At 38.6% G+C, this 27,327-nt stretch overlaps 1 protein-coding gene across 2 annotated transcripts; it reads right to left on the bottom strand.

The window, feature by feature from the left end:
- Positions 1-9,133: 9,133 nt before the first annotated feature.
- Positions 9,134-27,093, bottom strand: DUSP19 (dual specificity phosphatase 19). Of its 2 annotated transcripts, none has more exons than XM_023212460.2 (4): positions 26,491-27,093; positions 22,095-22,141; positions 18,473-18,625; positions 9,134-10,034 (listed from the first exon to the last, which is right to left on the bottom strand). In XM_023212460.2, exons 1-4 carry the CDS (start codon positions 26,714-26,716, stop codon positions 9,807-9,809), a joined length of 654 nt encoding a protein of 217 aa, XP_023068228.1. In that variant the 5' UTR covers positions 26,717-27,093; the 3' UTR covers positions 9,134-9,806. The 2 variants fall into 2 exon arrangements, with proteins under 2 accessions (XP_023068228.1, XP_023068229.1); XM_023212461.1 differs by having other exon boundaries at positions 9,569-10,034; positions 18,473-18,507; positions 26,491-27,004.
- Positions 27,094-27,327: the final 234 nt, after the last annotated feature.

The following is a 27,327-nucleotide window of genomic DNA, read 5'->3' as shown; positions in this document are numbered from 1 at the left end:
AAAAAAATGGAAATACCTAGGAATACAACTCACAAGGGATGTGAAGGACCTCTTTAAGGAGAACTACAAACCACTGCTCAAGGAAATAAGAGAGGACACAAACAAATGGAAAAACATTCCATGCTCATGGATAAGAAGAATCAATATTGTGAAAATGGCCATACTGCCCAAAGTAATGTGCAGATTCAGTGGTATTCCGAACAAGCTACCATTGACTTTCTTCACAGGATTAGAAAAAAACTAATTTAAATTTCATATGGAAAAAAACAAAGCTCATATAGCCAAGACAATCCTAAGCAAAAAGAACAAAGCTGTAGGCATCACATTACCTGACTTCAAACTATATACTACAAGCCTACAATAACCAAAACAGCATGGTACTGGTACCAAAACAGATATATAGGCCAATGGAACAGAACAGAGGCCTCAGAAATAATGCCACACATCTACAACCATCTGATCTTAGACAAAGCTGACAAAAACAAGCAACGGAGAAAGGATTCCCTATTTAATAAATGGTGCTGGGAAAACTGGCTAGCCATATGCAGAAAACCGAAACTGGACCCCTTCCTTACACCTTATATAAAAATTAACTCAAGATGGATTAAAGACTTAAGCTTAAGACCTAAAACCATAAAAATCCTAGAAGAAAATCTAGGCAATACCATTCAGGGAATAGGCATGGGCAAAGACTTCATTACTAAAACACCAAAAGCAATTACAACAAAGGCCAAAATTGACAAATGGGATCTAATTAAACTAAAGAGCTTCTGCACAGCAAAAGAAACTATCATGAGAGTGAATGGGCAACCTACAGAATGGGAGAAAATTTTTGCAATCTATCCATCTGACAAAGGGCTAATATACAGATCTACAAGGAACTTCAACAAAAATATACAAAAAAAAAAAACAAAAAAACCTCATCAAAAAGTGGGTGAAGGATATGAACAGACACTTCTCAAAAGAAGACATTTATGTGGCCAACAAACATATGAAAAAAAAGCTCGTCATCACTGGTCTTTAGAGAAATGCAAATCAAAAGCACAATGAGATACCATCTCATGCCAGTTAGAATGGTGGTCATTAAAAAGTCAGGAAACAACAGATACTGGAGAGGATGTGGAGAAACAGGAATGCGTTTACACTGTTGGTGGGAGTATAAATTAGTTCAACCATTGTAGAAGACAGTGGGGCAATTCCTCAAGGATCTAGAACCAGAAATACCATTTGACCCAGCAGTTCCATTACTGGGTATATACACAAAGGATTATAAATCATTCTACTATAAAGACACATGCACACCTATCGTTATTGCAGCACTATATACAACAGCAAAGACTTGGAACCAACCAAAATGCCCATCAATGATAGATTGGATAAAGAAAATGGCATATATACACCATGGAATACCGTGCAGCCATAAAAAAGAATGAGTTCATGTCCTTTGCAGGGACATGGAAGAAGCTAGAAACCATCATTCTCAGCAAACTAACATAGAAACAGAAAACCAAACAACAAATGTTCTCACTCATAAGTAGGAGTTGAACAATGAGAACATATGGACACAAGGAGGGGAATATCACACACTGGGGCCTGTCGAGGGGTGGGAGGTAAGGGAAGGGATAGCATTAGGAGATATACCTAATGCATGTGGAGCTTAAAACCTAGATGACAGGTTGAAGGGTGCAGCAAACCACCCTGGCACATGTGTACCTATGTAAAAAACCCCCAAGTTCTGCACATGTATACCAGAAATAAAAGTATAATAATAATAAAAAGGACACATTAAAAAAGAAAACTATTGACCCATATCCCTGATGAACATTGATATATACCCAAAAGAAAGGAGATTAGTATATCAAAGAGATATTTGCATTCCCATGTTTATTGTGACACTATTCACAACAGCCAAGATTTGGAAGCAATCTAAGTGTCCATCAACAGATGAATGGATAAATAACATGTAGTACATATACATAATGGAGTACTATTCAATCATAAAAAAGGATGAGATCTCGTCCTTTGGAAAAACATGTATTAGAACTGGAGAACATTATGTTAAGTCAAATAAGGCTGGCACAGAAAGACAAACTTCACATGTTCTCCCTCCTTTGTGGGAGCTAAAAATTAAAACAATTGAATACAGGGAGATAGACAGCAGAATGATGGTTATCAGAAGCTGGAAAGAATTGTGGGGGCATGAAGGGGAGAAGTGTGATGGTTAATGGGTATTAAAATATAGTTAGATTGAATAAGATCTAGTATTTGATAGCACAACAGGGTGACTACAGTCAACAATAATTTATTGTACATCTTAAAATAACTATTACTGAAATATTTGTAACACAAAGAAATGATAAATGCTTGAGATAATGGATACCCCATTTACCCTGATGTGATTATTATGTATGTATGTATGTATGTACGTATTCATTTTTAAGACAGAGTCTCACTCTGTTGCCCAGGCTGGAGTGCAGTGGTGCAATCTTGGCTCATGGCAACCTCCGCCTCCCGGATTCAAGTGATTCTTCTGCCTCAGCCTCCTGAGTCGCTGGGAGTACAAACGCCCACCACCATGGCTGGCTAATTTTTGTATTTTGAGTAGAGATGGAGTTTTACCATCTTGGTCAGGCTGGTCTCTAAACCTGACTTCAAGCAATCTGCCCTTGGCCTCCCAAAGTGCTGGGATTACAGGCGTGAGCCACTACGCCTGACCTCCTGACATGATTATTATGTATTGTATGTTTGTATCAAAGTATCTCATGTATTCCATAAATATATATGCCTACTATGTACCCATAAAAATTAAAAAGAAAATAATTGGTTATAAATTATAGGCTGAATCAGTCTGGATCCAATCTGGAGAGATAAATCACAAAATAGTTTGATCAGAGAGAGTTTAATATAAGGATTTATTAACTGTAATGCGACTGAAGTAATGAGGGATTGTCTAAAAACAAAGAAGTAAAAAGAATTCTAAATATAGGAATAGCAGCTATAAAAAGCAGCCACTCACTCCTAGGGCTAAGACAAAATATTCAAGGAAGAAAGGGGTAGAGCCTGACCAGTAAATGAAAAATAAATTAAAGATAATAATAAAGGAAGAGGGACTGCATGTCGAAATACCAGTCTTGTTATTTAAGATTGTCCCCATCCCTAACACTTGGGCAGAGTGAAGTCATGAGTCACTGGATTGCTGAGTTGTTGACCAACAGAACTTACTGAAACTGTACCTTCTAAGATGCAAAGTGTTGAAAATGGCTGTCTTGTGCGTATAGTCTTTTTACCCCTGGCTGCCACATAATGGGCCTTGGGCCTGGAATACTTCCTAATGGAGAGTCTTCCTAGCCTGTACCGGGTTTATTGCCTTGCATGGGATTACATTTTCCTATTTTAGATACAATATGTACTCCTTTTTTCTGCTTAAGCACATTTATCAGTGGCCCTCAGGCATGTCCCCAGATTTCTATATTTGACATCCCATTGGGGAGGTCAGGGTCTTTCTACTGCAGCAGAAAGTGAGGTGTGTGCAGCTACACAACCCGTGTTGAGTTAGAATGAATCCACCCTTCCTTTCCTCTTGCTGTAAATAAACACTGTACCACTTTAGCCTGGTGTAGCTATGGTCTGTTCTCCGTGGCCTCAAATCATGCATTGGTCTCTTCCCCGGGTAATGCTTACATGCCTTTTAACTTTGACCACACAGTTTGGCCACTCAGTGAACAGTGGAACACCAGGCAAAGCTGTTGACAGAGGGTGTTTCAACAGAGGTGCTCTGCTACAAAACTACCCCAGGGTGTTACCTGGAAAAGCTGCTAGCCGGGGTGGCAATGGAGGGAGGGGGGCGGTGCTGCAGATGCCAAGTGCTAGAGAAGCCACCTGCACAATAGGACCAAATGGTGAAGTTGTGAGTACTGTATGATCCTGACACTGGGAAAGTCGTCTGTACTGAAAACTTGACAAGCAAGCACAACAGAACCAGGTAGAAAGGCCCCTCCTCTTCAACACAGCATCTTCTACTGACAAAGTGTGACATCATTCATTCCAACTGTCAAAGGAAAAATGTTTCAAGGGCAAATCTCCACTTTTGCAGAGTGGGCAATAAAGAGTGGACTTGGAGTTGACAGATGATAAATTGATCATTAGCACATAAATAGTTGTTATTTTATATCTAGAGTGAAGGCAAAATCCTATTATACTGGGTACTCTTGCTGGTTATTTAATCAGCTTTTTAACTTTTATATAATTTGATAGACTTTACCGTAGAAAAAGGGCACAGATATTTGCTGCTGCTTGGGGTTCTGTGCGGATCCTGTTTTAGACCTATCATTCCAAACTGCCATCTTCATGCACTGTCAGAACATGGCTACACATGCGCATTGTGGGTCATCTGCCAGAGCTTCAACTGTCATCTTCAATAGGTAGCTTATTGTTGTAACAACATGCATCTTTTTTTCCCCTTCCTTCCTCCCTTCCTTCTAAAAAGCAATTTTTGAATTCCTGATATGGTACACATGCATTTTTATATGCTTGCTGTAGATAAACAACATAGTTAGGGAAGGGGACAATTTTAAATAAAGTGGTCAGGGAAGGCTTTACTAAGTAGGTAACATTCAGAGATCTGATATCTCTAGGGGAAAAGTGCTCCATCCAGGTAGAGGGAACAGCAGGGGTGAAGGGAGACCTTGGTTATGTGTTTTCAAGGAACAGCAAAGAGGCCAAGGGGTTTGAAGCAGAGAGAGGAAGAAAGCAGTCAACAATGAAGTCAAAGATATAACAGCCTGTTTGCATGAGCGTGGGAGGTGCGTGCCTCACTATGTACAAATAATCTCAATGCAGTAATGGCTAGAATGTAAGGTAATTTAATCTGACAGTAATTCAGCATCTTCTCTTAACTTAAATAAGGTGTTCTATTGAATTTTCATTGCCAATTTGTCTACAGCGATGCCAATTATAAACTCTTACTTTAGGTTTTCTTTTGTGTTTTTTGAGACAGAGTCTCGCTCTGTCACCCAGACTGGAGTGCAGTGGCACAATCTCAGTTCACTGCAACCTCTGCCTCCCAGGTTCAAGCAATTCTCCTGCCTCAGCCTCCCAAGTAGCTGGGACTACAGGCATGTGCCACCACACCCGACTAATTTTTTTTTTTTTTTTTGTATTTTTAGTAGAGACAGGGTTTCACTGTATTGGCCAGGCTGCTCTTGAACTCCTGACATCGTGATCCGCCTACCTTGGCCTCACAAAATGCTGAGATTACAGGTGTGACCACCGCACCCAGCCGGCTTTTCATTTCTTGAAGAGACTGGAACAACAAATCTTCATAGATCTAAACTAACTTACATTTTAAAATACAAAATTGTGTGTCTTGCCAACAGATTTTTTTTTTTTTTGAGACAGAGTCTCACTCTGTCACCTAGAAATGCAGTGGTGCTATCTCGGCTCACTGCAACCTCCGCCTCAGGGTCAAGTGATTCTCCTACCTCAGCCTCCGAGAAGCTGGGATTACAGGCACCCACCACCACGCCCAGGTAATTTTTGTATTTTTAGTAATGGGGTTTTGCCATATTGGCCAGGCTGATCTTGAACTCCTGGCCTCAAGTGATCTACCTCCTTGGCCTCCCAAAATGTTGGGATTACAGGCATGAGCCACCGCACCTGGCCACCAACAGATTTTTTAACCCAGAATTTGACAGCAAATAAGTGTTACATCTTTTAAAACAAACACCTTCAAAGAAATATATTAATGGAGAAATATTAAACATATCATTTTTATTAAAGTATATCAACACCTAGAAACAATAAAGGGTACATGATGAATATGTATAAAAATAAGTAACTCAAAGGTTTACTTGAAATAGAAAAGTCTAACTGTAAGTTATTTTTTAAGTGTACATCTATGGAAACAAACCATAAATTTGCTGATTATAATGCCATTTTATGTATTGCAAGAATATATAGCTTCAAAGTCTTCTGGTTTAAATTCCTAAATAACTACAGGGTTAACTAAATATGTTCAGGATCCTTCAGGCACAAAAATCAACTATTTAGAGTCACCTGGAACAAATAAATAAGTAATCATGCCACATTTTTGTTGTTTTTAAATTTATCATGGTTTTGCTTATAAATGTATTGACTCATTGAGTTAACTCTGTAAGGTTATAAGATGATATCTGATTTATACTTGCTATATTTATGACTACCTATATACATTTGAACAATCTGAGTTACAAATAATCATGCTGACAAATTCAGGTTTCCCCACTACTACTGAAATGATCAGAGTCTAAGCCGAAAAAGAAAATCCATATTCATACATTTTAATCAAGGTTCAGTGGGGAGGAAGGGAAGAAAAAGTAAAACTGCAAACAAAATGTTAAATACTATACTCCATTTCCTTTGAAATATTTGATTTTGAATTACTATATTGGTCTAAATTTTGCCTCCAAAAATCTAAGAAAAATATCGTTTGGGTTTTCCAAAAATCTACATACTTCTTGAGTTTTTGATTCAAATTTTATGTAATCAGAAACCTATTTTAAAGCACAAAATTAGAAAACCATTTAAAAATTATTAACTTCAATTAATCTCAGATAAATAGAGTTGTATTGTATGCTCCACTGCCTTTGTTCTACTCATCTTTTTCAGTTTGTTGTTTAAAGCCTCTATATTTGTTTTCAATGTTTAAAAAGACATACTGTTTTCATTTTCCCTTTCCTTTAAAAAATGGCAGAATAATCAATTTAAAAACAAAGAGGCAAAAACTCCTTGAAATATTTTTCCTCTCCTTTAAAACTGACCTATATTTGGTGTACATATCTTTAAGTTTACAATATGTGAGAAAGAGGATCGTAATGATAAAGATCCTTTTTAAAAATAACTCGGAATGACAGAGTGATTTATCTCCATGGGAAGTGCAATAAACATATTGTATTGTATATATGACCTTATGTTTTACTTGGTGCCCCTAAAAGACTGAATTATATTCATTGATCTATTTTTAATACAGTGAACTACAATTTAAGATTAAAACAAACTTGAGGCTCAAAGCACTTCTGTAGAAGACACAAAAGATAAATGTTTGAATCTTACCCAGATCACTACAAGCAACAACTAAGTATATAAACCACAGACATAAATAATACACAATCCAGGCCAGGTGCAGTGGCTCACACCGTAATCCCAGCACTTTGGGAGACCAAAGCGGGTGGATCACTTGTGGTCATGAGTTCGAGACCAGCTGGACCAGCATGGTTAAACCCCGTCTCTACCAAAAAAATACAAAATTAGCTGGGCATGGTGGTACATGCCTGTAATCCCGGCTACTCGGGAGGCTAATGCAGGAGAATTGCTTGAAGCTGGGAGGCAGAGGTTGCAGTGAGCCAAGATCATGCCACTGCACTCCAGCAGTAAGAGCAAAACTGTCTCAAATAATAATAATATCATTAAGAGCAAAACTCCATCTCAAATAACAATAATAATACATGATCCATTATTAACAAATTCTATCAAGGCTTCATGTGACATTTAATGGCTGAAAACTAAACAGGACTCAGCAAAATAAAATGTATTTAAATACATGCTTTCTTGTGAAAGAAGGCTCATCCAGTGATACTGACCATAGAGAGAAACTATACATCACTCTCATATTTAAGAGGGTTCTGCCTGCCTTGGTTGGCTTCAAAGAACTCACTGTAGGTTGATTATATTTAGACTGGTTCTCAGCAGAAGCAAAGAGTTCATAACATCACAAGTGATGGTATCTTGTCAGGGTGTAAGCAATCTCAAAACATAACTTGCATTTATCACTTCTACTTTTTGCTCATGACAGCACATGAAAGCCTGCCTTCTCAAATGCACAGATGTGCTCAATATGTACTTTCCATCTATGCTTGCTCTCTATAATGTATATTTAAGAAGAGCTCAAGACTTTTAAAACTAAAATCTACATGGCAATGATATCTTCTAAGTCATGAAAAACTATTTGGAAACTCTCAGGCCAGGCATGGTGGCTGACGCCTGTAATCCTAGCACTTGGTAGGCTGAGGCGAGAGTTTGAGATCAGCCTGGGCAACATGGCAAGACTCCTGTCTCTACAAAAAAAAAAAAAAAAAAAAAATTAGCCAGAGGTGGTGGTGCACAGCTGTAGTCTCAGTCACTCAGGAGACTGAGGTGGGAGGATTGCTTGAGCCCAGGAGGTAGAGGCTGCAGTGCATTGTGTTCATACCACTCCACTCTAGTCTGGGTGACAGAGCAAGACCCTGTCTTGAAAAAAAAAAAAGAAAAGAAAATAAACTGTCCTAATCAATTAATTTTAAGTATACCTTATTCTGAAGAAAAAAATCAAAATCTTTAAGCAAATTTACAATGTACAGAGCTCAGTCCTGCAAATACGGAGACATTAAAGAAAAAAGAACCTACTCAAAGGCCAAAGATAAAACTGTAAATGACTGTGGGTTTCCTAAAAGTATATTTAAAGTTTCTTACAAAACCATAACCCTTCTCCCCTAAAAAATATGTTCTCTGGTAGAATACTGAAGCAGAAAACAGGCCAATGAACAATGATCTTGCAGTATCAAACATTTTCTCAAACAATTATGACATAGGATCAAAAAACAGAATGCTAGGCACCCAAGATAAAAAGCACAAAATGTAAGAGAATAGATCACCTATTCAAAGAACCAAAGCTCATAAGAATATATGAGAGAACATCTATACATTAAAAAAAGAAGAAGAAAGAAAGAAAGAAAATCAGATAATAGAATTGAAAAAACCAAAATGAGGCCGGACGCAGTGGCTCACGCCTGTAATCCCCGCATTTAGGAAGGCCAAGGTGGGTGGGTCACCTGAGGTCAGGAGTTCAAGACCAGCCTGGCCTACATGGTGAAACTCCGTCTCTACTAAAACTACAAAAATTAGCCAGGCATGGTGGCAGGCACCTATAATCCCAGCTACTTGGGAGACTGAGGCAGGAGAATCGCTTGAACCCAGGAGGCAGAGGTTGCAGTGAGCCGAGATTGTGCCATTGCACTCCAGCCTGGGTGACAACAGCCAAATTATATCTCAAATAAAAAAAAAAAAAGAAGAAGAAGAAGAAGAAAGAAGGAAGAAGAAGAAGGAGAAGGAGAAGGAGAAGAAGGAGAAGGAGGAGGAGGAGGAGGAGGAGGAGGGGGAGGAGGAGGAGGAGAAGGAGGAGGAGAAGGAGGAGGAAACAAGAAGAAGAAGAAGAAGAAAACAAAACGAAAAGTGTATATTTTTCATAAGAGAACACAGGAATTTTGTGAATATTGTAGCCACTATATAAATATTGTATAAACCTTCAGATACTGGTTATCTCTTTTGGGAGATTTAAGGTATTCATTTTTAATCTTGAAAAGATTCTTTAAAAAGAAATTTACTTCCCTCTGAAATAGTAAGTTAAGTAGCACTTCAAGCTTTTCCTTCATAAAAACAGTTGCTGGAACAGAAAAATAGGCTTATTAATTAAATGATTCTCTCCATGCTCTAAATACACATTTTAAATGTAAACCTTCTTCTTCTACAGAAAGCAATGATTACTAATACTTTGCAGTTTTCCCTTAGCAATTTAAAAAAGCATTTAATCACACATTATAATAACAAAGAGAAAGTAATGACATTTGAAATTTACTTATACAGTAGGTCAGGACATTCAAATTGACCTCCATTTATGCATAAAAAAGGCAAGAGAAAAAAGGGAGTTTTGCTAGTCTACTCTCCAAAGAAGGGAAAAGATGGCTATAGAAGCCAGTTCAGAAACTACAGTTGTCCATTGTCTGCTATAATGCAACTCAAGAACTGTTCTCCTGTATTCTGTCACACTTATTGCTTTCTTTGCCCTCTTGATATGTACGAAGCTGCTCCATGAAGCCAGAATTTGGACATATGGAAGGTCTTGCATTTTTCACCAAAGAAAAAGCACTGGTAAATGAGGTTTGCTCAGAATTCATCAGGAAGCCTATTACAATTGCAGCAGCCCTGGAAACTCCTGCATTACAATGAACAAGAACCACTCCATCCTACAAAAAAAAAAAAAAAATCTTCATTATTCATTTGAGAAAGGTTATTAAATCAATTGTACATTCTTATACTACTTGAAATTATAAAGTAAATATTGTTTTATCGATTTATTTGATTCAACTTATTTGATTACTGAAATAAAATTCATTACCCACAACAAATGGAAACTCAATCAGTCAATCAATGAGTTAACCTATACCTTTACCTATAACCCTATAACCTATACCTATAACCCTCACCTACTAACCCATGATTGAAATGCTTTAATGATGTTTGGAATTCTGAAACAGTATCTTTCATTAAACTAAAGTAATCCAGTAAAGAACACATTAAAACCTAACAACTTAGTAGCCAAATGTATCGGTAAACACAAAAACCTAATAACTTCAAATGTATCAGTAAAGTACACATGAAAACCTAACAACTTAGTAGCCAAATGTTTCGGTAAAGTACACATAAAACCTAACAACTTAGTAGACAAGTGTATATAAATAAGAAAAAAACCGCAGGAAATACATGTGGAAACACAAAATAAAATCATAACTATAAAGTAAACAGAAAGCCAGAAATATTCCAGAGTATACTTAGTGTTCTCATAAATAAGCTAGTGCCAGTGGCTTGCAAATCTGTTTAAATAATCAGCAAGGAAAAAATTTTCTACCCTTGGACATATTTTATTCTGGCAGGAAGTTACTTAAAAATATTTAAACTTGTGAGGTAGTAAAATGTGACACAAATAGTTCATAACAATGTGAAGTGGAAAAGGTAATCAGACACCAGCATGAGGTCAATAAATGAAAAAACGTTTCAGGTAACTTGCAAATGATACTTTCCAAGTGAAAAGAGACACAGCACAAGACCAATGCTCACGGGGGCAATATTGTATTAATAATGAATGTGATAGATCTGATGGGACAGTATTGATACAGCTTGGCCCATCTGAAGCCTTTAAAAAGTTAATGATCGAAATGAAACGTGGTGAACCGTGAGCATACCCTCCAGAATTAGACATTTTAGTTACTTCATTTCCTGATTCTTTATTTGGTACAACACAAAAAAAGATGAGAGCAGGAGGAAAAAAATATGCTACCAAAAACCCTCTACCCAGAGCACATATTAACAATACTACTGTTATGACTCATCAGATTATTTTACTTCTGCAAGGCAGTTTTGTGACTCATACATCTGTTGCAAAACTCCTTTCCTTGATCTGCTGTAACAAATTTGCAAGTGCATCTCTTTTCAAGAAAGCCAAATTTTTAATAACAAAATCAGTTAACATTTTGAAAATCCTCATATAAAAAAGGACGATATCAATTGCTTTCTTTTTTCACATCTTACATTACTATGGGATATACTGTTTTCTATAGATATTTATGACTCCTTTTCAAACTTCAACAGTTTTTATATAAGAAAAGCAAAACACAAATATTCACTATACACCTTGGGAACTTTTCTCATTTTGTAGCAATAGCCCATTTTTACAAAACCTAAGATGTTTAAAAATTATATTAAGGTAACTGATGAAAATTATTAATGAACTTCATTTAGCATAAAACAAATTAATTAGATACTCCAAAGAAACTTGCAATCATAAGTTTAATAAGCAAGAGATACCCTTCAATGTCACTTTTAATATTTCCTGCTTATATACTAGTCGGCTTTACTTTACGATCCATACATAGGCTTTTGAACATGAAACTAGTTTTATTTTCAGTCTTACACAATGTGCATCCAATTTTAGCTAATGTTTTAAAGTGATATTATTTTCTTCTTCTTTCTACTTTATATAATAGCTGTTTTTCTATAGCTTTTCAATTTACCTACTTTCTACCTTTTGATTATTCGTTAGGTATCATATTGTCCTTGACAGTATTTCCAGAGAAATTATTGGCTTTATATCCCTTTTTCAGAGCTCAAAACAGTAACAAACAATTTATCAAGCATTTTTTTTTTCTTTGCATTTGCTGTTGTCCTATGCCTAGAAGACCTTTGCTCTTCTTGGTACAGCTAATTCTGACTTCTGTTCTAAGACTCCCTCTTTCCAAGTGAAATGAGGGCAGGAGGAATGTCTTGGCCATCTTTGTATGCCTAGTAGTTAGTGCAATTCTTGGCATATAGTAGGTATTCCATAACTGTTTGCTAAGTGAATAAATTTGTTCTGCATTTCTGAAAGGAAAGTGTTCTTTCAAAAATTCAAAATCACCATTTTGCTATGGGCAAGTAGTAACTTATAGGCAGATAGTAATTATGCTATGTTATTTCCATTTCACAGAGTTGTCTTTGTTCTTGTGCCGTTACAGTTTTCAACTAGATTGCAAGCTCCTGGAGGGCAGCAATGTGTATCCCTCACATCTCCTCAGAATAAGTAATTAATATTCCTTAACGGTAACTGAGCCAAGCCCAGGTGTTTTTCCTTATATTTAACTTCCATTAAAACTTTAGTATCTCCAGGCACGGTGGCTCACACCTGTAATCCCAGCACTTTGGGAAGCTGAGGCAGGTGGATCACAGGTCAGGAGTTCGAGACCAGCCTGGCCAACATGGTGAAACCCCCATCTATACTAAAAATACAAAAATTAGCTGGCATGGTGGTGGGTGCTTGTAATCCCAGCTATTTGGGAGGCTGATGCAGGAGAATCGGTTGAACTCAGGAGGCAGAGGTTGCAGTGAGCTGAGATCGTGCCACTGCACTCCAGCCTGGTTGGTGAGTGAGACTCTGTCTCAAAACAAAAACAAAAACAAAAAAAACCTTGGGCATAAGCACTACTCATAATAGCAAAGACATGGAAAATGGAATCAACTCAATGCCGATCATTGATAGTCTGTATAATGAAAATGTGATATATATACCCCATGGAATACTATGCAGCCATAAAAGGAATGAGATCATGTCCTTTGCAGGGACATAGGTGGAGTTGGAAGCCATTATCCTTAGCAAACTGACACAGGAACAGAAAACCAAACACCGCATGTCTCACTTATAGGTGGAAGCTGAACAATGTGAACACATAGACACATGGAAGGGAACAACACAAACTGGGGGCCTGTCAGGGTGGGGTGGGGTAGGAGGAGGGAGAGCATCAGGAAAAATAACTAATGCATTCTGGGCTTAATACCTAGGTGATGGGTCGATAGGTGCAGCAAATCCCCATGGCACACATTTACCAATGTAACAAATCTGCACATCCTGTACATATGCCCCAGAACTTAAAAAAAACCTTGGGTATAATGTGATAGTCTGCAAGTGCCTGACAGCCACCTATGATGAAATAAGAATTCTGCAGTGGAATGAAAATCAATTGTCACTAAAAATATACTCCTTAGTTCAGCGTTTGGGTGGGGTGGGGGAGTAGCCAAAATCTCTCAAAGAACTAAGCAATGTCTTGGTTTATATTCAGGCACAACCTTCTCATCCTGCAGAGATCTGGTAGCAAACCAGACAACACTATGAGGAGCACAGGTCACAACAGTCCACTCATGACTATCCACAGTAGTAGAGGTGAATGTAAATATGACAAATACAAAAAAAAGTGATGGGTAGACTGCTTTGAAACAAACTGGAAGAAGTAAGGCAAGAGAATAGGGTCTGGCAGCAGGGAACCTAAGGCTGTTTCACGCAGACTTCCTAGAACTAAATTCAAAGGAAAACCCTAACTTTCCAGACCCAAGTAACAAAAGGACCAGAGGGCTACTGCCTTTGCAAACCCCCCACCTTTTCTGCATGCAGATGGAAATTTGCTGTCCACAACCAATCATACTGACTGCAGGCCAAGTCTTCGTTTGCACAGAAGCGTAACTTTGTAACTTCACCCTAGCCTCTTATTGGTTGCTTTTTGCAACCAATCAGATATTTGCACAGGAGCCTGACCTTTGTAAGTTCACTTCAGCCTCTGGTTGGCTGCTTTCTCTAACCAATCAGACTGATTGCAGGATACCACTTCCTTTACATGAGGTGAGCATGAAGTGGCCATTGGGAAACTTCTAGCGGATATTTGGACCCAAGAAGTTTCTGTATCCTGTCCCTTGGGCCACTGCTTGGGCCTGCTCCCAAACTGTGGAGTGTGCTTTCGCTTTTAATAAATCCCTGCTTTCACTCTTTTGTTGCTTCATTCTTTCTTGCTTTGATGGGCATTCTGTCCAATTCTTTGTTCAAAACGCCAAGAACCTGGACAACTTGCAGTCATGACCCTCTATTGGTAACAGAAGCATCTAAAAAAGTGAATTTAGGTACTTATTTAGACCCATAATGTTTCTCTAATGAACTTTTACTTATATTGAACAGAAAACTACAAACAGCTTACATGTCTCACGGTAGGAAATAAGATAAATTATAGAATCACCAACTACCAGAATACTGTGCAAAAATTTAAAATGATTTGAATCATTAAGTATAAAAAGCAGGCTATACAGAGGGGACCAGGGCCGGAGATGGGACTAGGAAGGAACTGAGGACCAAGAAGTGCAAATATCAGTATCCAGGACCAGAGTGGCTGCCCGAAGGTCCCGATCTCACATGTGATGTCACCCTGTCAGCCCTCCCCTCCTGAGCAGGGATCCAAGAATGTGCCAAGAGTCCTGCTGGCCTCAGCCAGGTGGGCCTGTACATAGGGTCCATGTGCAATAGGGAGGGACATCTTCCATTTTTTGCTGCCTCCTCCCAGCCCACTGTCTGGGGCAGGGGGAGAAGGTATTTTCAAGATAAAGCACAGGTACCACAAATAAAAGTCGTGAAGCTGCAAAAAAAAAAAAAAAAAAAAAAAAAAGGGCAGGCTATAAAAGAATATAAACTGTATGACACTATTTTTATAAAAATATATATACAGGTCTAGAAAAATATATCAAAATGCTAACAATGGTTATATCTAATGGTTATATCTAGTTATATCTTCCTATAACTAAGGAAGTATCTTAATTTTTTCCATTTTTTTCTACAAAGAACATGGACTACTTACATCATGTTTTTAAAATCGCATCTTGTAAATAACAAACATGAAATATCAAATATACATTGTCATACTTTGTACCTTTTGCAGGTAAAAAGAGGGGACAAATAAATTTAGTTTCTAAAAGGACTCTGGGCTATAGAAGTTACCATTACGGTTCCTCTCAGGTGTATTTCTGTCCCTTTCGGCATAAAGGAAGGACAGAGAAACCAAACAGAGTTTTGCAAGTACAGAGGGAAATGAGGAAAGACTTGGGAAATGGAAACCATTCCATTTAGGGATGGTATGTAAAAAGATAAAAACAATAAACTAGGCCTAGAAAGGTAGTTTTGAAACATGTAATTCACTGAGTAATTAAATTTAACAATATTTGAATATAAAATAGACAAAGGCATGAAGAGATCTTTTCTAAAACAAATGAAAAAAATTCAAGAATTCTATTGCTAAAACTAAATATATATTTCCAGGCATGATGGCTCATGCCTATAATCCCAGCACTTTGGGAGGCTGAGACAGGTGGATCAATTAACATCAGGCACTTGAGACCATCCTGGCCAACATGGCAAAACCCCGTCTCTACTAAAAACAGAAATTAACTAGGCGTGGTGGCACGCACCTGTAATCCCAGCTACTAGGGAGGCTGAGGCAGGAGAATCACTTGAGCCCAGGGGGCGGAGTTGCAGCAAGCTGAGATTGTGTCAATGCACTGAGTTTTCAGGGCAGGCAAATACTGGCTGAGGTTAGGATCCCAGTACAAAACATAAGGCTTGAGAGGGTAGAACATATTGCTGAAATCTAATTCATCTTATCAGAAACATTTTCTGCAACTCCTCAGATTCTCGTGGTGCCGCCATCTCACAGACCCTCTCAGCACACTCCACCTCAGCTACCACCTCCATGGCTGACTGCTCTCCCCTTAGGTCCATTCACTTTTGCCTGTCAAAGAAGGAGCTCTTCTTCGATGGTGTCCACAGCATAGACAGGCATACTCTGAGTCCTGGATTTTCTATTTCTCAACTTGGTTGAAAAGTTGTATTACAGGGTGTTAGATTTGGCTTTGAGATGGCCGCTGAAGGAGTGGAATATTATAACCCAGAATTGTGGGGTTGGTTATATCCCCACTGGCAAACTTTGACCAATGGGAAACAGAAGCTGACAGGAAGCCAGGCAGATAAATTCTCTCTCCTTCCTCCCTCCCAGGCTGGGTTGAGGTGCAGTTTCTTTGTACTGCCTGTCCAGAGATATTTTGGGTGGTAGAGTAGCTACACCTGCTGAATAGCCAATAGTCAGCTCACTGTGCAATGAGCCCAGCAGGGTAAACGCATCACTTTGTATTCCTTCTCTTCCCACCTTGAATCACTTTCCTTTCTTGCCACTCTCACTGCCTAGAGATTGTACCTCTCAAATTAATCATCAGCTCTAAATCCTCATCTCAAGCTTTGTTTTTAGGAAACCCAAGCTAAAATCCACGCTAATTTACTGGCCCAAATTAAGGCAAACTTTATTTTTAAATTCATTTAAAATTCCACGCTTATTAGAATATTCAATCTCTTGCTTTTCTTTCTAGATAGTATTACCCTGTCTAATCTTTACTTGCAACATTTACATCTCTTCTAATGTTAATATGAATATGGATGATATCTACACTTTCCCATCTCTGGCATATTCTACATCTCCTTAGAGAAGGAGCTAATACAGAAACGTCATTTTTATTTTTAAAACTATTAACTCACACACTGGAACGTTACAATCCAGAGCCTGTAAAGTTTTTCACAAGAAAACAGAATGGCCAATATTAGGCTTTGAATTAGAAGACCTCTTCCTTGGCCAGGTGCGGTGGCTCACGCCTGTAATCCTAGCACTTTGGAAGGCCCAGGCGGGCGGTCTGCCTGAGCTCAGGAGTTCGAGACCAGCCTGGGCAATACAGTGAAACCCCGTCTCTACTAAAATACAAAAAATTAGCCAGGTGTGGTGGTGTGCACCTGTAGTCCCAGCTACTTGGCAGGCTGAGGCAGGAGAATCACTTGAACCCGGGAGGTGGAGGTTGCAGTGAGCCGGAGTTTGCAGCGTGCCGAGATCATGCCACTGTACTCCAGCTGGCGAAAGAGCGAGACTCCGTCTCAAAAAAAAAAAAAAAAAACCACAAAAAACAAACAAACAAAAACCCTCTTCCTTTGCTTCCATTCAAATACAGTCATGCATCATTTAACAGTGGTGATACATTCTGAGAAATGTGTTGTTAGGCAGTTTCTTCATGCTGTAAACATCATAGAGTGTACTCAGACAAACTAGAATGGTATGGCCTATTGCTCCAAGGCTACAAACCTGTTCAGCATGTTACTGTACTAACTTGTAGGCAACTGTAACACAATGGTATGTATTTGTGTATCTAAATATACCTAAACATAGAAAAGGTATGGTAAAAATACATTATTATAATCTTATGGAACCACCATCATATATGCAGTCCAAACATCATTATGCAGTGCATGACTATATCTGCTATTCAAGTTGATGAACAGTAGAATTGAATAGTTTTATATTTTCCAGGTAGTCTAGTAGGAAGGTAAGTAGAACAGTGCTAGGCACCTAAGGCATTCAATAAATATTACCAAATGAAAGGAAAGAAAGGAGAGAGGGAGAGAAATTGGGAAGGAGAGAAGGTAGAAGGGAGAGAAGGTAGGCCAGAGTTCAATTAAACCTGATTGTAATCTTGTCATTGTTAGGTGTTCCAGAAGAGTTATTTCTCTCTGTAAATGCTTCTACTTTCCCACCTACGTATCTTACATAAAATCTGTGAGAATTATTTGCTGACTAAAAATGACGCCATTTCAAGGAATAATTATTGATAACAGCCAACCTAGAAACTTTGCCTGTCAGAACGTTGACTTGAATCCAATAACAAGATTGAAGTACTATATGGCATTGGCTATTGGTCTTCTAACTTCAGAAAACCAACAGACAGCTTCTGATCAGCATTTTCATACAATCTAAGAAAAGCAATACACATTTAGTCCTTAGAGTGCCTTAAAATTTTACTGCTAAAAATGCAATTTCACAATAACTATCTCATTCATTAAAATGAAATGCATGTTAATCATCATAAATACACTAACAAGTCTAGAGCAGCCTCTGTTTTACAGTTCCCCTGAATATCTTGCAGACTGGTCAGAGGTCAGGTGCTATAAACCCTCAAAGGAAATCTAACTACATGTTTACAGACAAAAACTCAGTAAGTAGAGGATTTTTATCTCTGAACATTTCTCAGTAAGGCATAGGAAAATAAGAAACTGAATTAGTGTTAAAACTAAGTATCTCATTGAAAAAAGAGCAATTAATCAAATAATTGTAGGAAATAATGAAACATTGTTACAAGGGAAATTTCATAATGGTTTTTTAGAGATTCATTATAAAAAGAATAAAGATTGGGTAATGGATCCATACTTTCAAATTTCTGCTTCTGAAGAACTATGGATCAAAACAAAACTCACCTTTCTTTTTGCTTCTTCAATAAATTCAAAACATTCTGGAAAATAAGACAGGATGTTGGTTTCAGGCAAATCCAATATAGAAATGCTTTTATATGTAAAGTCACTGAGGAAAGCATTTTCAACTCCATATGCAACATTAAGAATATGAGTCACCTTAAAGAGAAAGAAAAAAGATGATTTTTAAAAATCCCATGAATTAGGTTATCTAAAAAGAGACTGGGGTGTTGTGTTGATATCTATAACAAGAAAGGTAAAAAATTTAAATGCGACTCACTTGATTGACAATACTTCTTCGACCCACATCAGAAGTGCTCCTTCTACTATATGTTCTCTCTCTCTTCCCACCATCCTTTTTTTTAACTTATTATTATCATCATGTAGAGACAGGGTCTCTTTCTGTCACCCAGGCTGGAGTGCAAAGATGCAATCATAGGTCACTGCAATCTTGAACTCCTGGGCTCAGGTGATCCTCCCGCCTCAGCCTCCCAAGTAGCTGGGACTACAGGAGTGTACCACCACACCCAGCTAATTTTTTTTTTTCAGAGAGGGGTCTCGCTTTTTTTGCCCAGGCTGGTCTTGAATGCCTGGCCTCAAGTGACATTCCCACTTCCGCCTCCCACAGTGCTGGGATTACAGGCGTGAGCCACCACACCTGGCCTATATATTCTCATAGCCCTGGACTTGCCCTATTACAGCTCATACCACTTAGAGATTGTTTGTCTCTTTCATTGCACTAGAAACTACACGAGGGTAGGGACCATGTTTAACTTAGTGTTCTAAGCAAATGAGCAGTGAGTTTAGCAGAAAATTCTTTGTTGAATTAATCTGTGAATATCCATATAAAAAACTTAAATAGGAGAAGTATATCAGTAGTACACAACTTCCCTTTCAAGAATTATTTCCCTATTTTCCTTCATATTCTTTACTTAATAAAATGGTTCTTCAGGATGACTGCACATTAGAGTCACCTGATGAACTCTTAAAAACTGTCAATACCACAGGGTCTCATACCCAGAGATTCTGATGAACAAATCTGGCTGAAAAGTAACGGGAAGTGTGGTTGTAAAAAATTTTCTTTCAGGTGGTACATTTGAGTAACCTCCTCCTCTTCCATCTATGTATTTGAGCTCCTTTTCCTAGAGTCCGCCAAACATGTGGAAGAAAGCCATGTAGAAAGTCCAGTAAGATAATCCAGAGGCTGAGAATCACTTGAACCCAGGAGGTGAAGTTTGCAGTGAGCCACGGTCATGCAACTGTGCTCCAGCCTGAGCAACAGAGTGAGACTCCATCTCAAAAAAAAAAAAAAGAAAAGAAAAAGAAAAAAAAACTAATAACTTTGTCCACATCTGTACTTCCCCTCTGCCTTCTGATTACAATGAAAGATGTGCTCATGCATCTTCAATAAGGCTCATTCCAGAATCTGTGCTTGGAGTCACAGTGCTTCCTACTTTCTTGGCATCTCCCTATAGTCATAATTCTTGCTTTTCTGTATCTTCAATTTCTTCTTCTACCATCAGCCTTAAAATATGCTGAAAGCTCTCCTATCCCCCTCCTCACCTATAGCTCCTCTCTCTCTTTTTTTTTCCCCTTGCCATCACTTCCTCACTTCTCAATCTTTTGCAATACGGCTTTGGCCTCCAATTCAAATGAAACTGTTTCCACCAAATGCACTAACAACCTCTCTGTCACCAAGTCCCATGAACATAATTTAGGCCTAATCGTACTTAAACTTTTGCAGCATCTGACATTGCTGACTCTCTCCTCCCTAAAACACTATTCTCTTTGGCTTCCACAACATCACCTTTTTGTTTTACCTTCTTTTGGCCTCTTTTAGATCCTCCTTTCCCACTGCAGACTCTTCTTCCTTTGATCATTCCGTATAGGGTGATATTCCTCAATGTATCAGTTCTATGATAAGATTCTGTTATAGGCCCTCTTCTCTCTTACTTTATACTTTTCCCCAGGCAGCTTCATCTATTCTAATGATTTCAGTAACTATTTAAAAGCTAAAGATTCCAAAATCTATATTCACCTCTATTCTGAACTTCAAACCCTACATATCCACCCACCTAGATGATCCACATCACCCAAAATCTAACATGTTCAAAACTGAGTACACTGTTTTTCCTTCAAAGCCTGTTCCTTCTACGCTGTTTTCAATCTCATGGAACAATAACCTTACTTAGTTACCAAAGAAAGTGAGACATCAGCCTTGACTCCTCCTTCTCCCTTAGCCCCACTCCCTATCCTGCCTCATAAGTAATCAAATTGTAAGAATTCTACCCCCTAAAAAACCCCTCACATCTATGTAATTCTATCTCCACTACATCTTAATCTCAGCCACTGTCATCTTTTCCTTAGATTACTGCAATAGCTTTATAACCAGTTTCCCCATCTCTAACTTGAGCAACCCTCCAATGGATTTTCCACACTGCTTCTAATGAAAAATCTTTCTAAACTGCAAATTTGATCCTGTTACATCTCTGGGTAACTTCTCAGTGGCTTTCACAGTCTTTTGGATCAAGTCCAAACAACTAACTCTGGCTTACATGGCCTTTTGTGATCTGGCTCATGCTTACCTCTCTCTCTGGTCTGGTCTCTTAGTGCCCTTCTTTCTCACACTCTCTATTCCAGGGTCACTGAACTTTTCTGTCCCTGAAAGCATCAGCCTTTCTCTTGCTTCTCGGCCTTCACACATACCATTTATTCTGTATGAACACTTTTCTTCCTTTTTTTTTTTTTTTTTTTTGAGATAGAGTCTTGCTTTGTCACCCAGTCTGGAATACAGTAGCAAAATCATAGCACACTGTAATCTCGAACTCCTGGGGTCAACCAATTCTCCTGCCTTGGTCTCCAAAAGCACTGGGATTACAGGCTGTCTACTCCTTTCCCAGCCTCTTCAGAGAAATACTTCAATATCACTTCCTCCAGGAAGTCTCCCCTGACTCACCTATCCCCCCAAAAACAAACCAAACCAAACATGGGTTAAGAGCATCATCTCCTATGCACTTCTATAGCACCCTGCACTTCCCCATCAAAGCACACAAATGCTGTTCTGTAGCTGCTTGTCTGTCTTCCCTGTCTGCCCCTTAGGTCATAGGCTTCAAGTGAAAAAGAATCTCTTGCACTCCTTCAACTACAGTAATTCCATGACCTGAAACAGTGCTCAACAAAATGGTAGAGAGCTAAAAATTCTTTTGAGTAAATATGTAATAAATCACATCAGTTGTATGGAGTAGAGTGGCTGGAAATGGCATTACAGAAGACGTGGTATGTGAGTTGGGACTTAAGGCATGGGCAGGTCTTAGACAAATAGAGATGAGGGAAACCCTATCACACACAGAGGAACTCCATAAACAACAGGCAAGAAAGACATGCCTCCAAGGTCAGGCTCATGAGGGTACATGAAAGAGATCAAGAAGAATGTAAAACTGGAAAGATAGATCATAGATCCACATATTTGAATTCTGTGCCAATTATTTTTCAACTCTATTAAAATGATAGCCAAAATGTTACCAAGTAAACTCCATAACGTACCAAAGATGCACCAATACAGTTTTTCCTAAATAAAACAACTAAAATATTCTGTGTATATGGTGCCAGACTTAAAGCATTTTTTTACCTTGTTCTTTTTCAGTGTATCCAAATCATGAGCAGCATCTTGTGACCCTAGAAAAAATAAATGATACCACCTTGAACATAAATATAATCATCTTGACCTTTTATATAAATTTATACAGCAATTCTGTTATTACAAAAAAAGACAAACAACTTGGAAGGATCTTAGTCCAACTTTCTGAAGGGCAATTTGATAAGAGTCATCCTATATAAACTCTTGGACTCTGAAATCCTACTTCTAAAAATTTGTCCTAAAAGTTACAGATGTTGCAAAGATTAGCTGTAAGAATGTTCACCATAGTATTGTTTGTAATATAAATAAAACAAAAACAAAAGAACACCAAAAGCTCAATAGCTGTTGCATTAAATAAAAAATGGTACAATTGTGTAGTGAAATACATACAGCCATTACCACCATTAGAAATAAGAAACGTAAGCCTGAACAACATTGTGAGACCCTCTCTATAGAAAAAAAAATTTTTTTTCATTAGCCAGGCATGGTAGTGTGTGCCTGTATTCCCAGGTATTCAGAAGGCTAAGGCAGGAGGCTCTCTTGAACCTAGGAATTTGGGGTTACAGTAAGCTATGGTTATGCCACTGCACTCCAGCCTGGGTGACACAGCAAGAAGAAGAAAGAAAAGGAAAACAAAAAAAGAAGGAGAAAGGGAGGGAGGGAGGAAGGGAGGGAAGGAGGAAAGAAGGAGGAAAAGGAAGGGAAGGAAAAGAAAGAAAGAGAGGGAGAGAGAGAAAGAAGAAATGTGGTAAAATATTTATAGCACGGAAACACGTTCTTGGCCAGAAGTGGTGGCTCCTGCCTATAATCCCAGCACTTTGGGAGGCTCGGACAGATGGATCACTTGAGGTCAGGAATTCAAAACCAGACTGGCCAACATGACAAAGCCCCATCTCTACTAAAAATACAAAAATTAGCTGGGTGTGGTAGTGCACACCTGTAATCCCAGCTACTCAGGAGGCTGAGGCATGAGAATTGCTTGAACCTGGGAGGCGGAGGTTGCAGTGAACCAAGATCGTGCCATTGCACTCCAGCCTGGATGACAGAGCAAGACTCCATCTCAGGAAAAAAAAAAAAAAAAGACAGACAGAAAAATGTTATCAATATATCTGGTGATAAAAGCAGGTTACAAAATACCATCATCCATTTTTATAACAACAAAAAATATGTATGTGCTTAAAAAATGGACAGGAACTATATATAGAACAAAATGTTAATAGTAGGCTTGCAGGTGATTTTTTTTCTTCTTTATGCTCATTCTGACTTTTTACAATAAACATCTCTTTATTTTGTAACTTAAAAAAGGATATTACAAAAACCATACACCCACAAGACGACTTCGTGCCAGCTGGTTTGGGAACACCCAGTAGCTTAGAGCAAATGCTGTTGGCCTGCAGGATCCCACCCACACTCCATGTACCACTAGGGCTGTGCCCTTCTACAATCTTTCTGTCACAGCCGGCTTCCCAGATCTCCCACACTTGGAAACTGGCTCTAGCTAATAAGCAAGTTCATATGGAGAATAACTAGTTCAAATAAAGTGAGTTTCACAGTTTAAAGATGTCAAGCATTTTACTTTCCTGAATTAGGTTCTATTTCATAAACTATTTTTTTAAGTTATCTATCTGGGAATTCAGCCAACTTTTTTAATGTGATTTTAGGTAGCAGAAAGGCCAACAAGTATGCTGTTTGGCCAATATCTTCTTGATAATACCAAGCCTACAGGTTCCTTACTGAACTCACATTCAGCTTTATTCTACTTAAAAGTTAGCCTATCAAAATATTAACATTTGTTAAAGCTGAATGGTGTATACATAATGGTTTATTAGTTTCTGTAATTTTCTACAAATTTGAAATACTTCATTTTTTTTTTTAATTCTGTTTTCTAATGTAGAAAGCCCTAACCAACTCCAGGGGAAAAAAATAGGTTCAAATAATTGAAACTTGGTGGTTTAGTCAGGCGCAGTGGCTCATGCCTATAATCCCAGAACTCTAGGAGGCCAACGCAGGCGGACTGCTTAAGCCCAGGAGTTCAAGACCAGCTTGGGCAACATGGTAAAACCACATCTCTACAAAAAGTACAAAAAATTAGCCAGGCATGGTGGTGTGCACCTGTAGTCCCAGCTATTCAGAGGCTGAGGTGGGAGGATTACTGGAGCCTGGAAGGTGGAGGTTGCAGTGAGCCAAGATCATGCCACTGCACTCCACTCTGGATTTATTTTCAGACCCTATCTCAAAATAAATAAATAAATAAATAATAAATATCTATCTGCCTATAATATATAATTTTCAAAGCCTAGGACAAAAATGCTATCTAAAATCTTTCATCCATTCTTTAAATGGTTCAAGGGCCTATGTAATATTTTTTAAATGCAGTCATTTTTTAGAGTTTATAAACTAAAAACGATTACATTTTTACAACTCTTTGTTTTCTTTATTTACTACCAAAACCAGAAGTTGTTTGGCATGCAATGCTGGGAAGAAGCTGTGTCGCTTCGAGGAGGTGACGGAAGCTCTTAGAACCAACCTGCAAACAACCCCAGTCTCCCAGACATAAACTAAGTCTGGTCAGAAACAACTCTTTCAACATTCATGTAGAAGAACTGTAGGTGGAACCACCCACGGGTCCTTTAGGAATGAGGCACTTGTAATTAGGCAGAAAAAGGTGCGCTTTCAGAAGAGGGGAGGTTGTTTCTGATGAAAGTATTCCATTTCCTGGTCCAGAGAGAAGACCTTATTAGGGCTAGTTTCAGAAGTTCCTCCCAGGACTCTCCCACTATCCTGGGGAGGTTCCCAACCCCAATCTCAGAACACTACCTTGATCAGTTCACTTTGGGTAAGTCCACAAATAATAATAATAGTAATAAGCAAAGTTCATGAAGACCCTAAATCGGTGAATGATATATGAAAATTCTACCATAATTATTCCAAGCCATGATTACTACAGTGGAAGCCAAAATAACTGAAAAACGTGAAAACTGAAAAACATGCCAGGGCATATTTTCTTTCCTACATATGGTGAGCAAGGCCTAGGTGAACTTTTCAGATTACCTAAATAACTCAATTTTTTACTGTAAATGTCACAAGAATATGGTATAATTTTTCACGGGGCTGCAGAAACTAGAGACATTTATTTGATGAATTTAAAGATAGCCTATGTAACAATTCATATAATATTTAATAACATATGTATACTGCAATTGATTTGTATCAAAAACCTTTTACAACAACCACTACCTCAGGAGGATCCTGTGACATAAGCAGATACTGTTACTTCATCTTTACAGATGGCTTTTTGGAGGACTAGAAAGGATAAATGGCTTGCACCAGCTAACCTAGTAAATTAGAGGCAGAGCAGGACTGAAAACTTGGTCTATGTGAGGCAGCCTCATATAACAATGGACAGCAGGAGTCCATCAGACTTGGGCTTGATGCCTAGCTCTGTTATTTACTAGGTGTGTTACCTTGTGTAAATTACTTCACCAACTTTAAATCCTGGTTTCTATTTGTAAAACAAAGCTGATAATCCCTACTTCACAGGATTCTGCAAAGAAATGAGACACTAGGTGAACTATACCTGGGCTATTTGTCAGTCTTCTCTCTATTCAAGAATGCCTTCGCAGCATAGTGACAAGTCATTTAGTCTTTCCGAGTCTTAATTTCTCTATTTGTAAACAGAAATAATTCAGACGTACTTGAAAACATTCTTGACTATTTTTTTTAAGAACACCATACCATATTCTTGCCAAATTAACAAGTTTGTACTTTTATAACCTTGCTTCATTTGCTATTTGTGAACTATGCTTGTATAGGGACTCAGTATTTCCATAATGCAAAATAAATCATAAAATCTTCAGACTCATAGCTATAAAATAAAAGATCTCCTTCTCTTAAACACTCCAAAAACAGACACCATGAACAGACGTGGCCACAGGAGGCATATTCCGCACGGTTTGTAAGAGCTGTGCAGGCCAGCAAGCACAGGACTATTTCAAGTATTAACTTTTCTATAACTTTAACCATTGTCACTTGTAGTTCTGCCTGATACATTCTTTTTTTTTTTTAAGCTGTATCTTTTATAATCCAAGAAAACACAACATCAATGTGTTATTCTCCAGAGAAGTTAGAGAAACGGGAAGAAAGCTTTGCTAAAATTCAAATATGCGGTGCCAAGTGCTACTAGAATAGCATCTATGCTTCTTATGGGTACACTGTGAGGCAGAAACGGCTGTAGCTGGCTAATGGAAGTTCCGTATCCAAAAAAGGAAACAGTTCAGCTTGTCGGCAGGATAGCTGATAATACAGACTATTACGCATAAAGGGGGAAAATGAGAACGTAATCTGGCTAAAAGTACTCAATGATTTAGTGGCAAGTCGATATACTCACCTAGGAGCAACCATGGCTTAATAACGCCAACCTGCAGGTCCGAGCTAAGGTCCTGCACATAACCACAACCACCCCCACTGCTCGGCTCTACTTCTTCCACAACATGAATTCTGGCATCTTTCCATGTTTCTATAATTTTCTTTCCAGTTAGCGTTGTCACCCTGGTGCATTGCTTCCTGAGATTATTCCGGGAGAATGCTTTTATTTCCTGGTTAAGGGAGTGCATTACATGAGCAGAGGCTGGGAACAAATACAAACAAATCCAGCAGGCACAGAGAAGGGCTGAACTGCCAGTCCCTTACTGCCCAGGTAACAAAGACAGCTTCAGAGGTGCTCGCCCATCCAGGTAACAGCAGCAGCCACAGGCCGAGAGACTGAGTCGTCCAGCTCCGTTTCTCCCAGCGATGCAATGTAAGGCGAAATTTGATTGGTCATTGAGACACAAGTGCCAATTGGATGCTGTTTCTTCTTCCTGTCAGCCAGAAATCTGCATTTTCCTGAAAAGCTCAAGGGATCCACTGGGGGAGACTTCTTATTGTTGCTGTTTAAATTTAGCTTTATAATACACGCAGAATGGTAAAATATAAGACTTCGTTGGAGAAAGGGATGACATGTCCTCGTTCTTTAAAGGCAGTGATCTTCTGATATATTCTGTTGGTGTCACTTACTGCAGTGACCATAGACGATCCGGGCTGAGCTATGTATCGCTACCGCTTGAATGAGACCAGCAGAGTCACCTTGCAAATCACCCTATGTCCCAAAGCCTTTCCTGCCCGTCTGCTTTTAGGCTAGTCCACGAGGGCTAGAGCGGACGTTGTTTCTCGCTTCCTGTATCCT

This window comes from Piliocolobus tephrosceles, chromosome 11, assembly GCF_002776525.5.
Source record: "Piliocolobus tephrosceles isolate RC106 chromosome 11, ASM277652v3, whole genome shotgun sequence".
Lineage (NCBI taxonomy): Eukaryota > Metazoa > Chordata > Mammalia > Primates > Cercopithecidae > Piliocolobus > Piliocolobus tephrosceles.
The sequence above is the reverse complement of the archived record's forward strand: the minus strand, read 5'-3'. Positions and strand labels throughout refer to the sequence as shown.

Coding starts and splice junctions, on each gene's coding strand:
- DUSP19 (XM_023212460.2), bottom strand. CDS start 26,716: ATGCACTCCCTTAACCAGGAAATAAAAGCATTCTCCCGGAATAATCTC. Junction 18,626..22,094: donor ATACACTGAAAAAGAACAAG/GTAAAAAAATGC, acceptor TTTCTCTTTAAG/GTGACTCATATTCTTAATGT. Junction 10,035..18,472: donor TTGAAGAAGCAAAAAGAAAG/GTGAGTTTTGTT, acceptor TTTTTTTTGTAG/GATGGAGTGGTTCTTGTTCA.